Source organism: Moschus berezovskii, chromosome 9, assembly GCF_049115385.1.
Source record: "Moschus berezovskii isolate FMDL1 chromosome 9, NW_MosBer_1.0, whole genome shotgun sequence".
Classification (NCBI taxonomy): Eukaryota; Metazoa; Chordata; class Mammalia; order Artiodactyla; family Moschidae; genus Moschus; species Moschus berezovskii.
In genome coordinates, this window is record NC_142468.1 from 84423941 (window position 1) to 84445813 (window position 21873).

Sequence of the window (21873 nt, forward strand, 5' to 3'; positions counted from 1 at the left end):
TAAGAACAAAAATAAATATTTATCTTTCTCCTCTCATTAACAGAAGTACTCAAAGGAAAAAAATTTAATTTAAAATAACTAATTACTGCAAAATATTCAGGATAAGCTAAATAGCTTGAAACAACAGTTTTCTTAAATACAGAAAACAAAACAAATGACAAACATCTGATCTTAAACTTACGAAGTATGTGCAACAGAAATTCAAGGTTTCCTGAACTGTTGACTTTTATTGCTGAATTACAGAGAGGTAAAATTGAAAAGTACACTGCTACCTACCTGCCTATCTCCAGGAAATAACAAGATTATGCATTTCTTTAAAACAAGTAATATTAAGAATACAAAAACAAGTAATATTAAGAATACAGCTCTCTTCTTAAACAGAACTACAGTAATTAAATATTGCAACTTTACAAAAATCAGTAGTTTGGTCATAAACTACATAATTCAGCATATGTATTGCTTTATATGAAGTCTTATATAATTATACTAGTCAATACAATAATACATTTAATGTAGTTTTTCAGTGACTCCAGATTTAATGTAAATCCCCAAAATTCTTACTGTCATGCCTAGAAATACCAAAATACTAGGCTACCGTAATAGCATATACTATATTACAAAAAAATACTTCCAATCTCTTTGGGTTTAAGGTAAAAAAAAAACTTCAATATTTAACATTAACTTTGAAATCAATAATCTAAAGGCTTTTATAATAATCCCCTTAAGTATGAAATCTCAATTGATAAAATACAGTCAGATCCATGTGCTAAATGCCTAACAGACACATTTGATTTGTTCAAACATTACTGGTGAAGTAATACAATACAAAATAAAACACATATATAAAATCACGTCATACCTATTGCTACGAAGTAAACGCACTAGTGATTTAGAAATAACGCCAGCTTCTGATTTTGGTGCTATATGCCAATACAGTTGCGCAACTGCCATAACCACCTAAAAGATAAAGCACGAAAACAATAAGACCTATGAGCAGTTCCACACTACAGTTTCAAAGTATGTTCTTACATATTATTTCCTTTAACGCCTACAAAATCCCCATGAACTAAGATGAGTACGTTATTACCCTGTATAGCAGGTTGAGTAGGGTCCCCGTAAGAATGCATGCCTACCCTCAGAATGTGACCTTATTTGGAAATATAGTCTTGGCAGATGTTATTAAGGTAACGATCAAGATGAGATCATACTTGATTATAGAGTAGGCCCTAAATCCAATGTGAGTGTCCTTATCAGAGACAGAAGAGGACACAGAGAAGAAGGCAGTATGAAGACGGAGGCAGAAATTGAAGTGAGGCATGTAAGCCAAGGAATGCCAAAAACTGCTGGCAATCACCAGAAGCTAATTTCTCCCTAAGGGCTTCCAGGAGAAACCAGCCCTGTCAACATCTTGACTTAGACTTTTGGTCTCCTGAAATGTGAAAGAGTAAATTTCTATTTATTTTTAAATAAATATTTTTCTTTAATAAAAAATTAAAGAAATTTTTATTTCTTTAATCTACACAGTTTTTGGTAAACTGGTGGCAGCTCTAGGAAAACAGTACTGTACACCCTCAGGAAAAAAAAAAAAAAAAGAATGTTTAGTGAACTGCCCAAGGCCTGCCGTGCCATTAGTGCGTGGCAGAGCTCTGCCGTGCCAGTAGCAGGTGGCAAAGCTTGACACACATTCCAAAGCCCATTGTCCTCCTAGTGTTGCTGCTGTTGGTGCTACCCTGAGACAGGGAATGAAGCCAGACACTTAAAGGCAACAGTAGTAAGTAGGTTAAAATTTTTAAAGAACCCCCAAATTCAGTATATTTAAGTTATAATTAAGGGAACTCTGTTAAAACAATTTCTCTAAAAGAGCAGCATTTGAAATCCTGTTTTTCAAATGTAGAACCTTAAAAATAGTGTTTGGTTCAAAGCTATTATGGGGGTAGTCAGACTTTCCCTGTCGTAAAATATAACAAGACTATGTTTCCCCACATGCCTCTACACTTAGATCCAGAGATCAAAACTCCAGACTTTCCACTTAGTGAAAGTATTCAGTTCGCCATGTGACCACTGCAAAGAGAGAGCTACAGAAATGAATCATCTTGTCTTTTGTTATAAAGATATATTAATATTGCTTTATTTTTGCTTGGGCTGTAGGTAACAAATATATAGCAGGACTTTTATATATGCCTGAAGAGTTTACAGTACTTGAGGGTGCTTAAAGCAAAAACAGTTTCTTCTAGAACTAAGAAACATTTTTTAAAACTAGAGTTATAGGTTCCTCAACTTACTGCTCTATGGCATTTTTGTGTACTTTTCTTTTTTGTAACAAGACTTTGATGTCCAGCTTTCAGACATGACTTGGGAAATTGAGAAGCTTAAGAATATCTAATTTCTTCACTTGTGATCTACAAATACACTTTAATTATAGAACGGCCTCTGCTGAATTTAAAATTTTAGTAAGAAAAAATTAATTACTGACAATCTACAAATAGGTGGCAGTCATTTTTCAAACATATTAAAGCACAAAGATGGCTAACAAGTATTACATGCAGAAAAGAAAGCTGAGGCTTATTAAACTGTACTTTCTACGTGTATTAATGATTTTAAGATTCTGGATTCTACTTAGTATGTCATTTGTTCTGATACATTAATTAGGGCACTCCCAAACCCAAAGGGGCTAAAGGATCTTCTTTTTCCCCAATATTTACAAATCTAAGCATCTTAATCTCTCTTCAATACCCCAAATTTGAATTTTTTAGTCTAATTTGTAAAAGCCATGAGGGAAGCTCCCATAACTCCCAAACAAGTGAAAATACACAACCTCATAGGCCTTCAACACTTACATTATATATGTTTATAAGAAAGTACAACCTGTAAAAACTTTTTTATTCCTACCCATTCATATACTATCACCTCATCCAGACTGTCAGAACAGCCCTCCAACACTGCCTCCAGTATCACTTATCTCCAATTCAATCTACACAGGATGGACAAAGTTTCCTGAAACAAATTCTCAAAGTCTCTCTTGTAAGCTGAGAAGGCTAAAAAAAAAAATCTATTCACAATCCTTTCAAAGTCAACCTTTACATATATTTATTGTTGCTCAGTCACTAAGGCATGTCTGACTCTTTGCAACTCCATGTGCAGCACGCCAGGCTTCCCTATCCTTCACCATCTCCCAGAATTTGCTCAAATGCATGTCCACTGAGTCAGTAATGCTATCTAACCTCTGCTGTGCCCTTCTCCCCTTGCCCTCAGTCTTTCCCAGCATCAGGGTCTTTTCCAGTGAGCTGGCTCTTCACATCAAGTGGTCAAAGTATTGGAGCATCAGCTTCAGCATCAGTCCTTCCAATGAATATTCAGGGTTGATTTCCTTTAGGACTGACTGGCTGAATCTCCTTGCAGTCCAAGGGACTCTTAAGAGTCTTTTCTAACACCACAGTTTAAAACCATCGATTCTTCAGCACTCAGCCTTCTTTACTTATGGTCCAACTCTCACATCGGTACATGTCTACTGGAAAAACCATAGCTTTGACTAGACAGACCTTTGTTGGCAAAGTGGTGTCTCTGCTGTCTAGATTTGTCATTGCTTTTCTTCCATGGAGCAAGCATCTTTTCATTTCATGGCTGCAGTCACTATCTGCAGTGGTTTTGGTACCTGAGAAAATAAAATCTGTCACTATTTCCACTTTTTCCCCAGCTATTTGCCATGAAATGATGAGACCAGACTCCATGATCTTAGTCTTTTGAATGTTGAGTTTCACGCCAGCTTTTTCACTCTCCTCTTTCACTTTCATCAAGAGGCTCCTTAGTTCCTCTTCACTTTCTGCCATTAAAATGGTATCATCTGCATATCTGAGTGGAGAAGGCAATGGCAACCCACTCCAGTACTCTTGCCTGGAAAATCCCATCAATGGAAGAGCCTGGTAGGCTGCAGTCCATGGGGTCGTGAAGATTTGGACACGACTGAGCAACTTCACTTTCACTTTCATGCATTGGAGAAGGAAATGGCAATCCACTTCAGTGTTCTTGCCTGGAGAATCCCAGGGACGGGGGAGCCTGGTGAGCTGCCGTCTATGGGGTTGCACAGAGTCGGACACAACTGAAGCGACTTAGCAGCAGCAGTAGCAGCAATATCTGAGATTGTTGATACTTCTCTCGGCAATCTTGATTACACCTTGTGAGTCATCCAGTTCAGTATTTCAAATGTCGTACTCTGCATGTAATAAGCAGGGTGACAATATACAGCCTTGATGTACTCCTTTCCCAATCTGGAACCAGTCCTTTGTTTCATGCCCAATTCTGTTGCTTCTTGACCTGCATACAGGTTTCTTAGGAAGCAGGTAAGGTAGTCTGATATTTCCATCTCTTTAAGAATTTTCCACAGTTTGTCGTGATCCACACAGACAAACGGCTTTACTGTAGTCAACAAAGCAGAAGTAGATGGTTTTTTTGGAATTTTTTTGCTTTTTCTATGATAGAATGGATTTTGACAATTTGAACTCTGGTTCCTTTACCTTTTCTAAATCCAGCTGCACCAAATAAACAGGATATCAAAACATATTGGAACAAAAAATAAACTACCTCTAGCTGGTATATGGAGAAGGCAATGGCACCCCACTCCAGTGTTCTTGCCTGGAGAATCCCAGGGATGGGGGGGCCTGGTGGGCTGCCATCTATGGGGTCGCACAGAGTCGGACACGACTGAAGTGACTTAGCAGCAGCAGCAGCTGGTATATAATCAAATAAGCAGCGAACCAAAGTATACTGGTACAGTACAAACTACCTCTATTTGTTTCACTATTCAAAAACAGTAAGTATTTGGACTATAAGCCAATTTCCAAGACAAATTAAAAATGAGTAAATTATAAAGTAATTTTAATTGGCAAGTTACAGCTACTTAAGTAACATCAAGTCGAGTGAGGACACACTAAAATGTAAGCATATTTTACAATATTAATAAAATAACATATGTCATTATTGTGCATAGTTACTTAATCATGATTTAGAAACTAAATACAAAGTATAAGATAAAAACTTCTGCTAATTCCTAAGACACACATACAAAGGTCTAAGGACCATATTCTCAAGCATCAGAAAACAAAGCAGTTCAAGGGAAACTTTCATTTTCAGTTTTAACTAGTTGCACAGAATGATTCATTAAGAATTTATTTTTAATTAAAATAAGTTTAAGAAAATATTTAACTTGAATTCATCAAAACTTACATAACTTCCAGTTAACAGGAAACATAAGGTATAGTAAAGAAAGTAACCAGACAAACCCAGAGAACATCCTGCAAGACTTCAGAGGTTCAGAAGATATAACAAACAGATGCAATTCAGTGTAACTGGAATAGGTGAACCAGCTATAGAAGAATTTAGGGTAAACTGGTATTTCATGAGATGAAATTTTACTCAAGTAGAAATAGGGAACTGACTAGAAAAAATATGTTACAAAATATTATGTGTACTATGGCTTTTATCTTGGTTTAAAATTTATTATGTACAGACACATACACATATGAAAGATGAATACTTATACAGAAAAGAACGATCTGGGGAAAACTGCATTAAGATATTATAACTGATATGTGATGGAAATATAATGTATTAGTTTTTCTAGTTTTTATTTTCTAATTTTCAACTGTATTCTTTTAAAATATTTTAAAATATAAAGAGTTATTTAAAATAAAGATATAAAACAAAACAAAAACTTAGGACCTGAGTAAGGATGATTTTTAGTTATTCCTACCAGCTAAAATTTACTATGTATGTATGAGGCGTCATGCTAGGTGTCTCTAATTATATGTTAGTCTTTTCAAAACTCTTATTCAGTTCAGTCACTCAGTCGTGTCCGACTCTTTGCGACCCCATGAATCACAGCACGCCAGGCCTCCCTGTCCATCACCAACTCCCGGAGTTCACTCAAACTCATGTCCATCGAGTCGGTGATGCCATCCAGCCATCTCATTCTCTGTCGTCCCCTTCTCCTCCTGCCCCCAATCCCTCCTAGCATCAGACTCTTTTCCAGTGAGTCAACTCGTCGCATGAGGTAGCCAAAGTATTGGAGTTTCAACTTTAGCATCAGTCCTTCCAATGAACACCCAGGATTGATCTCCTTTAGAATGGACTGGTAGGATCTCCTTGCAGTCCAAGGGACTCTCAAGAGTCTTCTCCAACACCACAGTTAAATACAAATATAATGAGCGGAGGATGAGACGGTTAGATAGAATCACTGACTCAACAGACATGAATTTGAGCAAACTCCAGGAGATAGTGAAGGACAGGGAAGCCTGGCATGCTGCAGTCCACGGGGTCGCAGAGTTGAACATGACTTAGTGACTAAACAACAACAATCTTACTAAGTACTCACAACAATAATCTCATAATAGAGAAACACATACAGTTCCAATCAACTGCAAAATATCTTGGGTTCATATCTCAGGAATCCAATTACAAAATCAAAAAGAAAATGAAGAACAGTAGGCATACAGCTACCAAACCAAGTAACCTATAAAAACCTGATTTTTAGTACACAAACAAATAAATAAATGCTCCATTAATACATTCAAAATTACTTATTGAACTTGCATACTTTTAAGCACTGTTTCTAAAAAGCTATGAATTATTTCTTGTAATGGTTTTTACTATACCGCTGCATTCCTGCTCTGAAGCAAAGGCTTTGTATTCCGAATTAAAAGTCTATGGTCTGGATCCATAGTATATGGCTTCTTCCTTTTGTCAGCCTTTTCCTTCTGTTCCTCATCAGAATCATAGAAATCCTTTTCATTGTCCTCTGGACCATCACCCTACAGGAAAGAAATCCAATTCCAAGATTAGGTCCGACCTGGAACTGCCCAAATACTACACAAAGAAAACTTTTTTAAAAACATCTACAATAATGACAATATTTTACGAACACTACTGTGGAGGCAATCTGAAACTATGTTACTTATATGGAAGAAAGGCCTTGCTTTTATGGCACAGTAACTGTCCTTTAGTGTAACAGATAATACTTTTATGTTACATAGCAAACCTCACATTAAATTAGCATAGAAATACCCACAGTCGTCCAAAGGGAAAACCTGACCATTAAATTCTAACAAAGCCTATGATATGAGACTACCCAAAGCCTAAAACTGTTTCCATAAATTATCAGTCACTCTGTAACTGGATCAAAGGGTCAGAGGAAAGAAGAAAATTGTTTGAACTGCAACACACATAAAAGAAATCATTAATAAAGTTTGACAGGTTAAAAATTGGTAATTAAGAAGGTCCCTGTGTTGTCAAGAAAGACTCAGTTTGAGATTTATGTATATCCCTGAGACTTCATCATGTGTTTTTGCCTTGTACTTTTTATTTATTTGAATTCTTTATTATCTCTGTAAGTAAAATTATCCTATAGGTGCATGCGTTCATGCATGCAGTTGTTCCAACTGTTTGCGACCCCCCCGGACTGTAGCCTGTCAGGCTCCTCTGTCCATGGGATTTTCCAAGCAAGATTACTGGAGTAGGCTGTCATTTCCTCCTCCAGGGGACCTTCCCAACCTAGGGATCGAACCCGTGCCTCTTGCATTGGCAGGATTCTTTACCAGAGTCACTTAGGAATCCCAGCCTACAGGTAAGGGGTCCTAAAAATAAACAACAACAACAAAAAGCACACAAAGACAATACTATTTAAGTGGATCCAGTGCAATTACTAGGGCTTCCCATGTGGTACTAGTGATAAAGAACCCATCTGCCAGTGCAGGAGATATAAGAGACGTAGGTTTGATCCCTGGGTCGGGAAGATCCTCTGGAGGAGGGCATGGCAACTCAATCCAGTATTCTTGCCTGGAGAATTCCACAGACAGAGGAGCCTGGCAGGCTACAGTCCATGGGGTCTCACAGAGTCAGACATGACTGAAGCAACTTAGCACACATAGTGCAGTTACTATTTAGAGGGAATTTCTGTTACCAAGTACTTTAAATATATTTTCCACTTCTGGGAAGATGGAATAGATATACTTTTTCCTATTCTTCTCACTAAGAACAACCAGAAACCCAAGACATTATATATATAACAATTTAAGAAAAGAAAGGCAGAGAGAAGAAATGCTGGATATGGATACCTCAGGACCAAAAGAATGATACAACAGTGAGTTCCTTGGATTTTCATTTTTCCTCATATATCAGAGACTGGGTGGAAGAGAAGTGAGTTAATAAGAAAATCAATTAAATATAGATTAAATAAATCCCCCAAAAGTCTGCTCCTTATAGCCAAAGAACCAAGAAAGAGAAAGTCTAGCAAGTCAGAAAACTTTTTAAGACAATAACTGCTCTAGTGCAGTCAACTCTAGAGAAAAAACCACGAGCCTACCCCTAATCCCACAAGCAAAGACTGACAAGTAGAGTCTAGATATCCACTCCTCCCCTCAGCCTCCCACTGGAGTGCTGTCAGAAAAGGCCAAGATAGAACTGAGATTTTAATCCCTACCAGGAGGTAATATGGTGTGGGGAGCTTGGACATTCAAGTCTACTGATCAGTATGGAGGTGACTTCTATTCCTGGCTCCCCTACGCTGGGCATAGAGGATGCTTAGTGGATCCTCCAGGCAAAACTTGCAGCAGCACCAGCCAGTGGTAACAAGGACACACCATTCCGAGGTGTTGGTGGAAGACACATTTGGAACAGTCATGAGACACTTCCATCCCTCCCAGCCAGAAAGCTACCAGGGGAGTAACAGTGCGGAGCCAGACCCCACATTCACCCAGAGTAACAATGAGCAGTCCCCCTGAGGTGTCAATGGGGGCTGAGCGGGGAACCTGGACCTTTAACTGTTCCTTTGCTGGAACAGTCTCAAACAAACCCAGCTGAAACTTAAAATTTGAATAAGATCCATAATCTCATAATAACCAAAAGGTCCAGGTTTCAACAAAAAAACCACTCAGCATTTCAAGAGCCAAGCAGGGAAAGCGGATTCCCTCGTAAGGGAACTAAGATCCCACATGCTACATGGTGTGGCCAAAATAATAATAATATTAATAATACAAACGGCCACAAACATGAAAAGATGCCCAGTTTCACTAATAAAGAAACAAAACGAAATAATATTTTTTAAAAAAAGAACAAAAAGAAAAGGCAGAAAAAACAATTTATTCACTGGCAAAAAATGTATGCAACTACACAGGAAACTTACTCCTTGGAAGAAAAGCTATGACAAATCTAGACAGCATATTAAAAAGCAGAGATATCACTTTGCTGACAAAGGTCTGTATAATCAAATGTGGTTTTTCCAGTAGTCATGTACAGGTGTGAGAGTTGGATCATAAAGAAGGCTGAGCGCCGAAGATTTGATGCTTCTGAACTGTGGAGCTAGAGAAGACTCTTGAGAGTCCCTTGGACAGCAAGGAGATCAAACCAGTCAATCCTAAAAGAAGTCAACCCTGAATATTCATTGGACAGACTGATGCTAAAGCTCTAATACTTTGGCCATTTGATGTGAAGAGCCAACTCACTGGAAAAGACCCTGATGCTGAGAAAGACTGAAGGCGGGAGGCAAAGGGGATGACAGGACGAGATGGGTGGATAGCCATCATCGACTCAATGGACATGAGTTTGAGCAAACGGTGGGAGACAGTGAAGGCAGGGAACCTTGGTGTGCTTCAGTCCATGGGGTCGCAAAGAGTCGGACACTACTTAGAACTGTACAACAACATTTGAAACAAGGGGCTAGTATTTAGCATATACAGACCACTCCTAAAATACAACAATAAAAAACAACTCAGTTTAAGAAAGGACAAAAGATATCCTAACAGACTGAATTATGTCTGCCTAAAATTCATATGTTGAAGCCTCAAGGTGACCATATGCTTAAGGAGGGACTTCAAGGTTAACTTAGATTGTATCAATGGTATTCTAATCCAATACAATTGGTATTCTTACTAGAAGAGAGAAAGGCATATTAGAACATAGCAAGAAGGCAGCCATTGGTAAGCCATGGACAAGCGGCTTGGGAGAAACCAAACCTGCTAACACCTTGATCATGGACTTCAAGCCTCTTGGAAAAACTGTGAGAAAACGATGAGAAATCAATTTCTTTTTATTTAACCAGTCTGTGGTATTTTGTTATAGCCCTAGCAAACTAATACAGACAATTACCTAAGAAGATATCCAAAGGGCAAACAAAGCTCTTGAAGCAAAACAAATTAAAACCACTGCAAGGTGCTTTTGTTATAGCATACATATCAGAATTGCTTTCATCTAAAATTAAATTTAAAAGTACTGACAACACCAAATGACAGTAAGGACATAGAGGAAATGGGCCATTCGTATGCTGGTGGTGAATGTAAAATGTTACAGTCACTTTGGCAGGTTGGCAGTATCTTACAGAACTGAACCTATATTTACCATACAACCCAGAAATTACACTCTTGGGCATTCATCACGGGGAAACAGAAATTAATTCTCACAAAGATTTGTACATCATAGCAGCTTTATCCCTATTAGCCAAAATGGAAACAACACAGATGTCCTTCAGTAGATGAATGGTTAAGCAAATGATTAAACATCTCTGCCATGGAATACCACCCAGAAATAGAAAGAAACAAACTACTGATATACACAATTCTGATTAATGTCCAGAGAAGTATATTGAACTTGAGTGAGAGAAAGTAATCCTAAAAGGTTAATATTGTATGATTTCATTTACGCAGCATTCCTGAAATGATAAAATTATAGAGATGGAGAAAAAACTAGCAGTTACCAAGGATTAAGGGGCAGCAGGGTTAGGCAGAGGAAGGAAAGGAGTTTAGCTATAAAATGGTTACAATAAGGATACTTGTGATGCAAAACATTCTGAATCCTGAATGTATCAACATTAATACCCTGGTTGTAAGATGTCACCATTGGAGGAAAATGAATAAAGGTTACACCAGATCTTTCTATAGGATTTCTTACAACTGCATGTGAATCTACAAATATCTTAAAATAGAAAGTTTAATTAAATAAAATTAAGGAGAAAAAAATCAGCAAATCACTTAAAAGCAATTTATATATATTTATTCACTGTTATAAGACAATAACAAAAGAAATTACCTAAATTGTTATAGTTTAACATCACCTAATGAATTGTTTTCCTTGTATGTGCTTTTAAGACACAATCTTTACTTAAATATCACTGAAAACACTTTTCATGAAAAAACAGGACCTTTAGGTTTCTTAGAAGTGAGAATATTATCTCAGTGTTTTTTAAATCGACAATAAAAAAATCTTAAGAAATTCTCCAAATAAAAGAAAGTCATCAAATTTATACTCTTTGAAAACAAAAGGCATTTTAAAAGTAATACCATATTTAGAAGTAAACTAGAAATTATAACATTATCTCCTTCAAATATATAATTCAAAACAAATTACTTGTCTAAGTGCTTAAAAAAAGGACTATAACGGAGATAAACTTTTATATCAAGGCCAATACACAAATAACTTATTCTTTAAGCCTAAGCACTCACCTACAATCTTCAGTGTATATTAATCAAACAAATTTTCAAAATCAACCTAAAATTGATACGATAAAAGTGCTGTATTTATCACAGTCATCATCAACATGAAACAGCACTATAACTAACAAAATCCTCAAAAGTACATAAAGCTGCCTTTTAAAAAGTTTATTCATTCATTCCAGTTCTCCTTCACTATTAACTTTATTAAAGCCAACTATGTTATTTTAATAAACGATATCTGTATTGCTTATTGTAGTGTATGAGAATTTAGGATTATGGCAGCAATTTTAGTAAAAAGATTATCAAGGAATGTTTTTCATTCATTAATATCTTTCCCACATACAAAGATCTTACAAAGCTATTATGTAAAACTTACATAAATTAATGCTTCATATGTTTTATTAAAGATCTATAAACTAATTCTTTCTTAATATTTAACATTAGATAGTGTAATTTACTGAAATGAAAGGGATTCTTTGAAATAGCACAAAGTTTTAACAAGAGGATTATTGGATAACAAACACAAAGAACATGTTGCTTAATATCTAAAATAGTTATTGATGTGAAATATTATTTCAAAGTATATCCCCTTCAAAGAAACTTTCTCTTACATGCTCTGTGAAATTTCAACTTAGTTTTATTGCTATGAGAACATCATGGCATAGCGTTTTAGATCTGGCTGCTAATTACTAACTATATATTTTTTACCAAAAGCATAATTCTCTTAAGTTTGAACTAAAAGGAAAAATAATTTAAAGACTGATTAGGTTAATGAAAGAGACAAGGCTTCCTCACAGGATTGGTGCCAATCTACAATAACTTAATATCTGAATCTCTGTCACTGCTAGCTGTTTTCTCAGGTTTTCAACCTATGAGAACAGACACGAGCCAAAACAGAATGGAAGAGAGACGCATACAATCTAAATGGGTAATATTAGGTCGTGGCACCTCAGTATCCGGGCTGCCTCTATGATCGTGTTAATTTCTTGACTTCTCCTTGTCTTCATTTCCTCATTTGTAAAATGGAATAAAAGCAGCATCTATATCATGAGTGTGTGTGTGTGTGGTGTGTGTGCGTGTGGTATGTGTGCCCGCGTGTGCACTCAATTGTGTCCAACTATTTGCAACACCAGGGACTACAGCCCGCCAGGCTCCTGTGTCCATGGAATTTCCCAGGGAAGAATACTGGAGTGGGTTGCCATTTCCTTCTCCAATGTGTGAAAGTGAAAAGTGAAAGTGAAGTCGCTCACTTGTGTCCGACCCTTAGTGATCCCATGGACTGCAGCCTACCAGGCCCCTCCATCCATGTGATTTTCCAGGCAGGAGTACTGGAGTGGAGTGCCACTGCCTTCTCTGTCTGACACATATACAATACCTATTTCTAAATATGCATATAAGAAAAAAGCAATGATGTGAATATAAGTTTTAAAAAACAAAGACAATAGAAAACTTAAAAAATGAGGCTATTAGACACGAATTTTCAAGAACTGAGACCTAACTATGGACCTAAATATATTCAAGGAATTAAGGGATAAGACTGGAGCTTTTTGGTGGGAATTTCAACCTTGTCTGGAGAAGGGAAAGGCTACTCACTTCAGTAGTCTGGCCTGGAGAATTCTATGGTCTGTACAGTCCATGGGGTCGCAAACAGTCAGACATGATTGAGCGACTTTCACCTGTATTATTATTTTTAAACTAATTCTTTTTTGGCCATACTGGAAGATATGTGGCATCTTAGTTCCCTGACTAGGGATCGAACTAGCGCTCCCTGCATTGGAAGTGCAGTGTCTTAACCAGCAGATGACCAGGAAAGTCTCTCAACCCCATATTATTTTTACAGAAAAGTCAGATTCACTTTTTTACATAACTTTGATATAAAGTGCTATAATTTCAGCAACCACCAGGACAGATCAGACTCAGAAGATTTATGTTCTCTTAGAGAAAACAGCCCAGATAATCAAAGACATTAAGTGACAACTCATACTTTATATCTTAGAGAACTTAGAACAACTCCAAAATAATCATTCTTAATTAACATTTTAAATGTATGGCGGAAAGAATTTTATTTTCACCTTGTCCAGAAACGTTTTCTGTTGCTATTTGGTTAAACAAGTAAGGTAAACAAGATACAATCAGAAAGATAGTTAGTCTGCTTAAAAGTAAATATAGATAAAATAGGTTTCAAAGATGCTGAAATCTATAGAAAGAAACTTCCATCTGCTCAACTTAGTATACTAATTGTACATCATATATGAAAAAAGCAGATGAACTAACTTTAATATATCTTCATGTGTATCTGAAAAAAATATTTTAGAAATACTTTGTTTCTAATGGCATTGCTTAATTTTTTTAAACAGCTTAAAAAATACCTTCTACTGTATTTTTTATCTAATTTAAACAGCTTAAAAAAATACCTTCTACTGTATTTTTATCTAGATATTAATATTATGCAGTTTCAATTCATGTGTTTCCCAGGGGGCGCTAGTGGTAAAGAACCCAACTGCCAATGCAGGAGATTTAAGAGATGTGGGTTCAATCCCTGGGTTGGGAAGATCCCTTGGAGGAGGGCATGTCAACCCACTTCAGAATCCTTGCCTGGAGAATCCCAAGGACAGAGGAGACTTGCAGGCCACAGTCCACAGGGTCACAAAGAGTCAGATACAACTGAAGTGACTTAGCACACACGTACACATGAAGTTTCAATTCTTACAAAACATCTATAAATTTAGAATTAAGTAGAAAGGCCTTCCCTCCAAAGCTGAAACAGCAGTTATTAGGTATTATGTATGAGTAATAGCAGTCTTTAAGTATTATGCTAAGTTCTCATTCAGAGTATATTATGCATATAATCTTAACCATCTGATCTCCTGATTCTCAGATAAAATAAGGTACAATTTAGAAAGAGAAAATATTAACTTGTATCTTTCATTTGCTATCAAAGGGCAGGAAAACAGAAAACTGTTTTAGAAGTAATTGCATCAAAAAGTTTTTTAAAAATCAACTATTATATTGTTTGTACTGAGGCTAGAGAAATGAGGTATTATCACCCAAGGGGACTTTAATGGGTATTAATTAAAACATTTTATACAGTGGCTTATGTTGGCAATTTTTCTAAACCTCATGATTATTTAAATAATTTCACCTTTTACTACAGTAAATTACTGATTATTACAAAGAGAACTGTTTAACAGAAATCTGATGTAAAAAAAACAGTAATGAACCTGTAAAACCTATTCTTTTGCACCTTGGAACACAGCTGGTTCTAAAACTAAAGCAGTTCAATCTAGATCATTTTAGCAACAAAATAATGTTATCAGTTCATAACCCAAAGAATAAAATAAATATCTATAAATCCATACTTAGGAAAATAAATGACTAATAAATAAATAAATGGGAGAGAAAAGTCAAGTCTTCCTTACAGAAGGATTTCTAACAATAATTATGCTAATAGTGAATGAGTACTACAGGTTTAAAATACACTTCCATGTCAGTATCCATATTCTTGGAATATCCATATTCCGAGATGATGTGCATCTCAATCAACCTATACAGAAATAAAGATGGTTCCCTATGGAAAAGTATTAAATGACTCAAAAAAGAATTCTGGTAATAATAAGGACACAAATATATAAAATCTTTGTGATGAAACTCATGAGTATAAAAAATTATATTTATAAATAAAGATTTTTCTACTATTTAAAATATCCATACATGTAGAAAATGAAATTATATACAATAGACAACCTTCTCCATCTTTCTAAAAAAGTACACACTCAAGCTGAACCCAAAAAAAACCCTTAAATCCCTTACTTGGAAAGTGGAGACAGCTTTGTAGTTTCTTTAAAGTAAAGACAGTGTTTTAGAAATACATTCTGAATAGATACAGGTGAAGTTATATGATATCTTGAATTGTATATAAAATGTGGGACAGAAGTGGGAAGAGGCTTGAGTTAAAGTGAGACTAGCCATGAGCTGATGAATGCTGCAGCAAAATGATGTGTACGTGAGGACTCATTAGACTGTTAGCCCTATCTAACAGTCATGTTAGATAAAATTTAAGTGCATGCTTAAATTTTTCAATAATTTAACATTTACACAGTGAATCTGACTCAAGATCAAACTATAAAGCTACAGTAATCAAAACCAAGACAGTGTGGTACTAATGAAAAGAATAGATTAATGGAACAAAACAGGGAATTTCAAAAAAGGCCTGCATGAATATATAGTTAACTGACTTGTGACAAAGGAGCAAAGGTAATACAGAAGAAAAGAAACAGTCTTTTCAACAAATGGTGTTGAACATCAACATTCAAAAAATAATCAATCCAGACACAGACCTACAGTATTTATAAAAATTCATTCAAAAAGGATTAGAGACAAATGAGGAACAGTAAACCATAAAATTCCAGAATGTAACATAGGAGAAAATCTAGATGACCCTGGGTATAGTGATGACTTTTAGATAACACCACCAAAGGCACAATCCATGAAAGAAATAATTGATAGACTGAATTTCATTAAAATAAAAACTGTCTGCTTTGTAAAAGCTGTCAAGACAAAGACAAGACAAGCCACAGACTTGGAAAAATATTTGGAAAAGATATATCTGATAAAGGGCTGTAATCCAAAATATACAAACTCAACGATGAGAAAGCAAACAACTCAATTAAAAAATGGGCAAAGTATCTGAACAGGTAACTCACCAAAAAAGATACACAGTTTTGGGAAGATAAATATATTCGGAAAGATCCGCTGGAGAAGGGATAGGCTACCCACTCCAGTATTCTTGGGCTTCCCTTGAGGCTCAGCTGGTAAAGAATCCGCCTGCAATGCGGGAGACCTGGGCTCAATCTCTGTGTTGGGAAGATACCCTGGAGAAGGGAAAGGCTACCCACTCCAGTATTCTGGCCTGGAGAATTCCATGGACTATAGTTCATGAGTTGCAAAGAGTCAGACACAACTGAGTGACTTTCAGTTTTCACTTTCAAGTTTATGAAAAGATGTTCAACATTACATTACATGTAATTAGGGAAATGCAAATTAAAACGACATACTAGTGCACACGTGTTAGAATGGCCAAAATCCAGGCCATTCTACACTAAAAGCAGGCCAATCTACACTAAAAGAAAAAGAAATTCTCATTCACTACCAGGGGGAACACAAAACAGTACTGCCACTGTTAAAGAAAATTTGGCAGCTTCTTACAAAATTATACATATTACCAAATGGTTGAGTAATCAGGGGCTTTCCCTGGTAGCTCAGATGGTAAAGAATATGCCTGCACTGTGGGAGATCTGGGTTCGATCCCTGGGCTGGGAAGATTCCCTGGAGGAGGGCATGGCAACCTACTCCACTATTCTTACCTGGAGAATCCCGGTGAACAGAGGCGCCTGGCAAGCTACAGTCCATACGGCAACAGAGTCAGACAGGACTGAGCAACTAAGCACATAAACATACGAGTAATCAGAGTCCCTGGTTTATGCCAAAATAAGCTGACACAAAAATCTGCACAGCTTTACTTGTAACTGCCAATTTACAGAGGCAAACAAGATATCCTTCAGCAGGTAAATGGATGAGCTAACAGAGACATGAAAAGACATACAGCATCCTTAAACACATATTACTATTCAAGGAAGTCAATCCAGAAAGGCTACATAGTGGATGATTCTAACCAAATGGTACTCTGACAAAGGAAAACTATGGAGACCAAAAAAAAAAAAAAGTGATTGCCAGGATTTGTAGCAGAAAGAGATAAATAAGCAGAATACAGAGGATTTTTAGAACAGTGAAATTATTTTTAAAATATCACAATGGTGGGGTCAGGTCATTATACATTTGTCAAAACCAACAGAAGGGACAACATGAGCAAGCCTTAATGTAAATGGTGGACTTCAGGTGATAACGATGTATTAACATACGTTCATCAGTGGCAATAAATGTACTACTGTGGTGAAAGATGTCGACAGGGAGGTAGGGCGGGCAGAGGGAGTATAAAGGAATTCCTTGCGTTTTTCACCCTATTTTGCTATGAACCTAAGACTGGTTTAAAAATAAACTGAAAACAAATCTTTTAAGAAGAATCAATGAGTTTAATATATCTTAACTTATTTCATATGAAGGTAGGTCTCCCTCTACTCATATGTACTGACCACCCCGAATGCTAATATAAAAATCAAAATAAAATTAACTTTTCATCATGCTCTAGAACATTCACTTTCAGTAAGAGAAATGTTTTACATTAAATATAAGCTTTATGAAGTCCAAAAAAACTACCTTTTATTTCATAAAGCCTGTTTCTGGAAAGGCACAGTTTATAAACATGATCATTCATCCTGCCATCTCTTTCTTTAATTACCATGGTGCTGGCATGTCTCAAGAAAGAGACACTGAGGGTACCTACTTGTGTTATGAAGTCCAAGCAGCCCGCAGGGCACGAGCACCAACTTAAGATCTGAACCAGAACGATACAACGTCTGCACTTTGCTGTGGACAAAGACTACTACATAATGCTTAAACGCTACAGGGGACTACCTCAGGGCATTGTCATGCCATGAGACACTCAGAACAGCAAGCTTGAGCTACTTTGACAAAATATCATAGACTGGGTAGCTTAAACAACAGACATTTATTTTTCACAGTTTTGGAGGCTGGTAAGTCCAAGACTGTGGTGTTGGCTGAGTTGGTTTCTGGTGAGAATCTACTTCCTAGATTGCAGCTGGTTGCCTTCTCACTATGTCTTCACATGGGCAGAGAAAGAGAAAGGACGCACGCTTTCCGGTGTCTCTTCTTAGAAGGGCACTATTCCCATGATGAGAACCCCATACTCACAACTTGGCTGAAATCTAATTCCTTCCCAAAGTCCTCACCACCAAATACATCACATTGGGAGTAAAGGATTTCAACATGTGGACTTTGAAGGACGTAAACATTCAGTCCATTGATAGCACAGCAGTATACTGGAGGTGCATCGTGCTCACAAGACCAGAGTGAGTAGGTGATTGGCAGTATCATAAACGCTTCATTAAACTATTCAGTATGAATGGCACACATTTACTTTCTTTTTTAAAGTCATGTCTAATACATTTTTAAGTTTAATATTTTTCTCAAAAAAAAAAGTAGTCTCTATCCCATCAAATTAGGTCTATATAAAACAAAAAAAAAACATATATACTGGTTTCAAATATTTTTTCTTTCCTTGAGGTACCTGCTATGCTCTTCACTTTACATGTTTTTATACCACAGCCCAGTGACCACTACACCACAGGAAGAAGTATGGGTTTGAGGATCATCAAACACTGAATACCCCTCAATTCATCACAATTATAGAAACACCTGTGCCCAGTAATTTTGAGTTGAGTCACTCTGAAAATCCAGAGCACTCAACTGCCCACAACACTTCTCATTTTTCATGACGACATGTTCAGCACCAGTATTTAAGAGATGCGTTTTCAAATGTAGTGGTTTCCATATCTTGTTACTGAAAAATCTAAAGAATCTACATAAGGCATTTTCCTATGTTACTCTGCAGTAAAATGTACTCATGACACAAGCTGATGTTCAACCTGAGTTCTAAGACATGAGAAAGAGTGGCACCGGTTATTTGAAAACTAACCAATCTCAATCTCATGACCAGATAAATAAGATAAATAAGTTATTTGTGCAGAATGTATTTTAGAGTGGTTCTCACTCAATCATAAACTACAAAACAAAATTAAACCCAACTTAGGTAAAATTAATCATGACTCCTCACATATTCACTCCCACACACGTGTGTTCAGTTGGTCAGTCCTAAGTCGTATCCAACTCTTTGTGACCCCACGGACCACAGGCCACCAGGCTCCTCTGTCCATGGGATTTTCCAGGCAAGAAAACTGGAGTGGATTGCCATTTCTTCCTCCAGGGGATCTTCCCAACCCAGGGATCAAACCTGCATCTCCTGTGTTTCCTGCATTGGCAGGCTGATTCTTTACCACTGAGCGACCTGAGAAGCCAGACAGATAGATGGATGTAAACATATGTATACATCACCGACTATCATTTATCTTCAACCAAAACAACTTCCTGCAGTATCTCTTACAATACAGTTCTCCTATGGATGAATTTTTCAATTTAGTTCATCTGAAGATGTCTTCATCTTTATTTTTGAAGAATGCTTTTGTTCAATATAGAAATCTTTGTTGATACATTTTTCTCTCAACAATGTAAAGATATTCCATCGCTTTTTAGACTCCACTGTTTCTTATCAGCAGTGAGTCATAATAACTGTTTCTCTGCATTGTTTAATCTCCATCTGCTTTCAAGGTTTTCTCTTTTCCTTTTGATTTCAGAAGTTTGACTATGATATATAAAGGTATAACTTTTTATTTATTTTGCCTGGGAATTTGATGTGTTTCCTGGATGTGTACACTTGTTTTTTTCACCCTTAAACTTGAAATTTTTTTCACTTTTATTTCTTCAGGTATTATTTCTATTCCATTCATTCTTTCCTCTTATTTGGGGATTTTTATTACAAGGATTTCATTCCATACTGTTCACATGGCCCTGAGACTATTCACTTTTCTTCATTTGTCTTTCTCTTGGTTCTTCAGAATGAATAATTTCTGTTAATCTATCTTCAGGTTTCTCAACAATTTTACAGCCTTTTCCTGGCTGTTAAATCTACCTAGCCTCTTTTTCATTTAACCACTGTGTTTTTCAGCACAAGAATTTCCATTTATTTCTTTTTTATAGGGTCTTTATCCTGTTAAGATTGCTAATTTGTTCACTCAATATAACTATGTTGCTTTTTAATATTTTTGCTGTGTGTATGTGTGTGTGTGTATATATATATATATATATAATAAATGTAGTAACTGCATTATTTGTCTGGTAATAGCCTCTTCTTGATCATTATGTTTCTGTTACCTACTTTTTCTCTTGAATACTAGCTATATTTTTGTTTCTCATGTCTGCTGACTTTTTCAAATTGTATTCTGAATATTACCAACTACACACTATAAATTCTTCCTCATGTTGCTCTGACATGTATTGATTATTTGTTATAGCAGGCACTTTACTGGTTTCAAACTCCAAACTCTATCCTAACGTGGCCAGCAAGTGAAATCTCTATTTAGTTTTTTGGTTTTTTTAATCATTCAATTGCTGCTTTTTTTTGCTAGACACATTGAAGTCTTTCTCACACATGTAGAGTTGGTCAGCCAATGATTTGGATGGTGTTTACATGTATTTCCAAGGGTGCACCCTCCTGTCGTTCCCACACCTTTCTGGAATTTTCTCCAAACCTTTCAGGTATTTTGCCAACCTTGAAGTCTGTTCTCTAATACCTAAGTAAGTAAGACTGTGACTTTTCCATTATTTCATGGGATTGGGAAGTGCTTTGAGGCAAATCCTGCAAACTCACACCCTGAAATTTCAGTCCTTCCCATGTAGAGTCTACTCTAGTTTTGCCTACTTTTGATCATCTGACAGTGCCTTTAGCTGTTGGTTTTCAAAACAATTTCCCACAGTTAATCTGATCAAGGTATTCCATCAGCAGAAATTAAAACCATTAAGTCCACAGAGTTACATCTCAGCCTCAGGTCAGACGTCTTCATACTTTTTCTGTTAAAGTAAACCTTTCTCATACACCCCTCCACATCCCACTTTTTTCATATTTCTAATTACTTCACATTGGCCAGAACTGTGTTGTATGCCCATTCCTAAACCCACTACCTACAAAGGGAATGTACTTAACATTAACTAGATTAGTTTGGGCTAGGAAGCAACATGGCTTCTGCAAAGACACTGCTAAATCCCTGCAGAAAATCTGTCTCCAAGGAAGATCTTTTTGAATAGGAGTCTGCTGGAGACAATCAACAGCGTCTGCACACATTCTCCCATCCAAGTACTAACCAGGCCCAACCCTGCTTAGCTTCCAAGATCAGACAAGATCAGGCGTAAGGCCACAGACTGTCACACTCTCTATACCATCTAGACAAAAATGCATTAGCAGAATCTGTCTGACATAACCATTTTGGAACTCTATAATTTACTGAAGGCTTGCAATTGCCAGGAGAACTGCAGTAATTTTAAGATATGTATCAGAAACGTGAAGTTTGTATGTTAAGTGTTAGTTGCTCAGTTGTGTCCAACTCTTTGCGAGCTCAAGGACTATAACCTGCCAGGCTCCTCTGTCCATGGGATTTCCCAGGCAAGAATACCGGAGTGGGTAGCCATTCCCTTCTCTATGGAATCTTCTCGATTGAGGGACCAACGTCTCCTGCATTGAAAGCAGACTCTTTACCATCTGAGCCACCAGGGGATATCAGCTAAATGAAAAACAGTATAGAATAAAATGGACTGTTTAAAATTACCACATTATTAGATTACATGAAACCATAATTTTCTATGAGATGAATAT

At 36.6% G+C, this 21873-nt stretch overlaps 1 protein-coding gene across 2 annotated transcripts in view; it reads right to left on the minus strand.

Annotated features, from left to right (window-relative positions):
• AP3B1 (adaptor related protein complex 3 subunit beta 1) overlaps window positions 1-21873 on the minus strand; it is a 251388-nt gene that overhangs the window by 143824 nt on the left and 85691 nt on the right. For both annotated transcript variants that reach the window (XM_055437122.2, XM_055437121.2), the window contains 2 exons: window positions 6648-6803; window positions 860-957 (listed from right to left, as the gene is read on the minus strand). In XM_055437122.2, the coding sequence (XP_055293097.1) occupies window positions 860-957; window positions 6648-6803 (254 nt within the window). The remainder of the gene's footprint in view (window positions 1-859; window positions 958-6647; window positions 6804-21873) is intronic.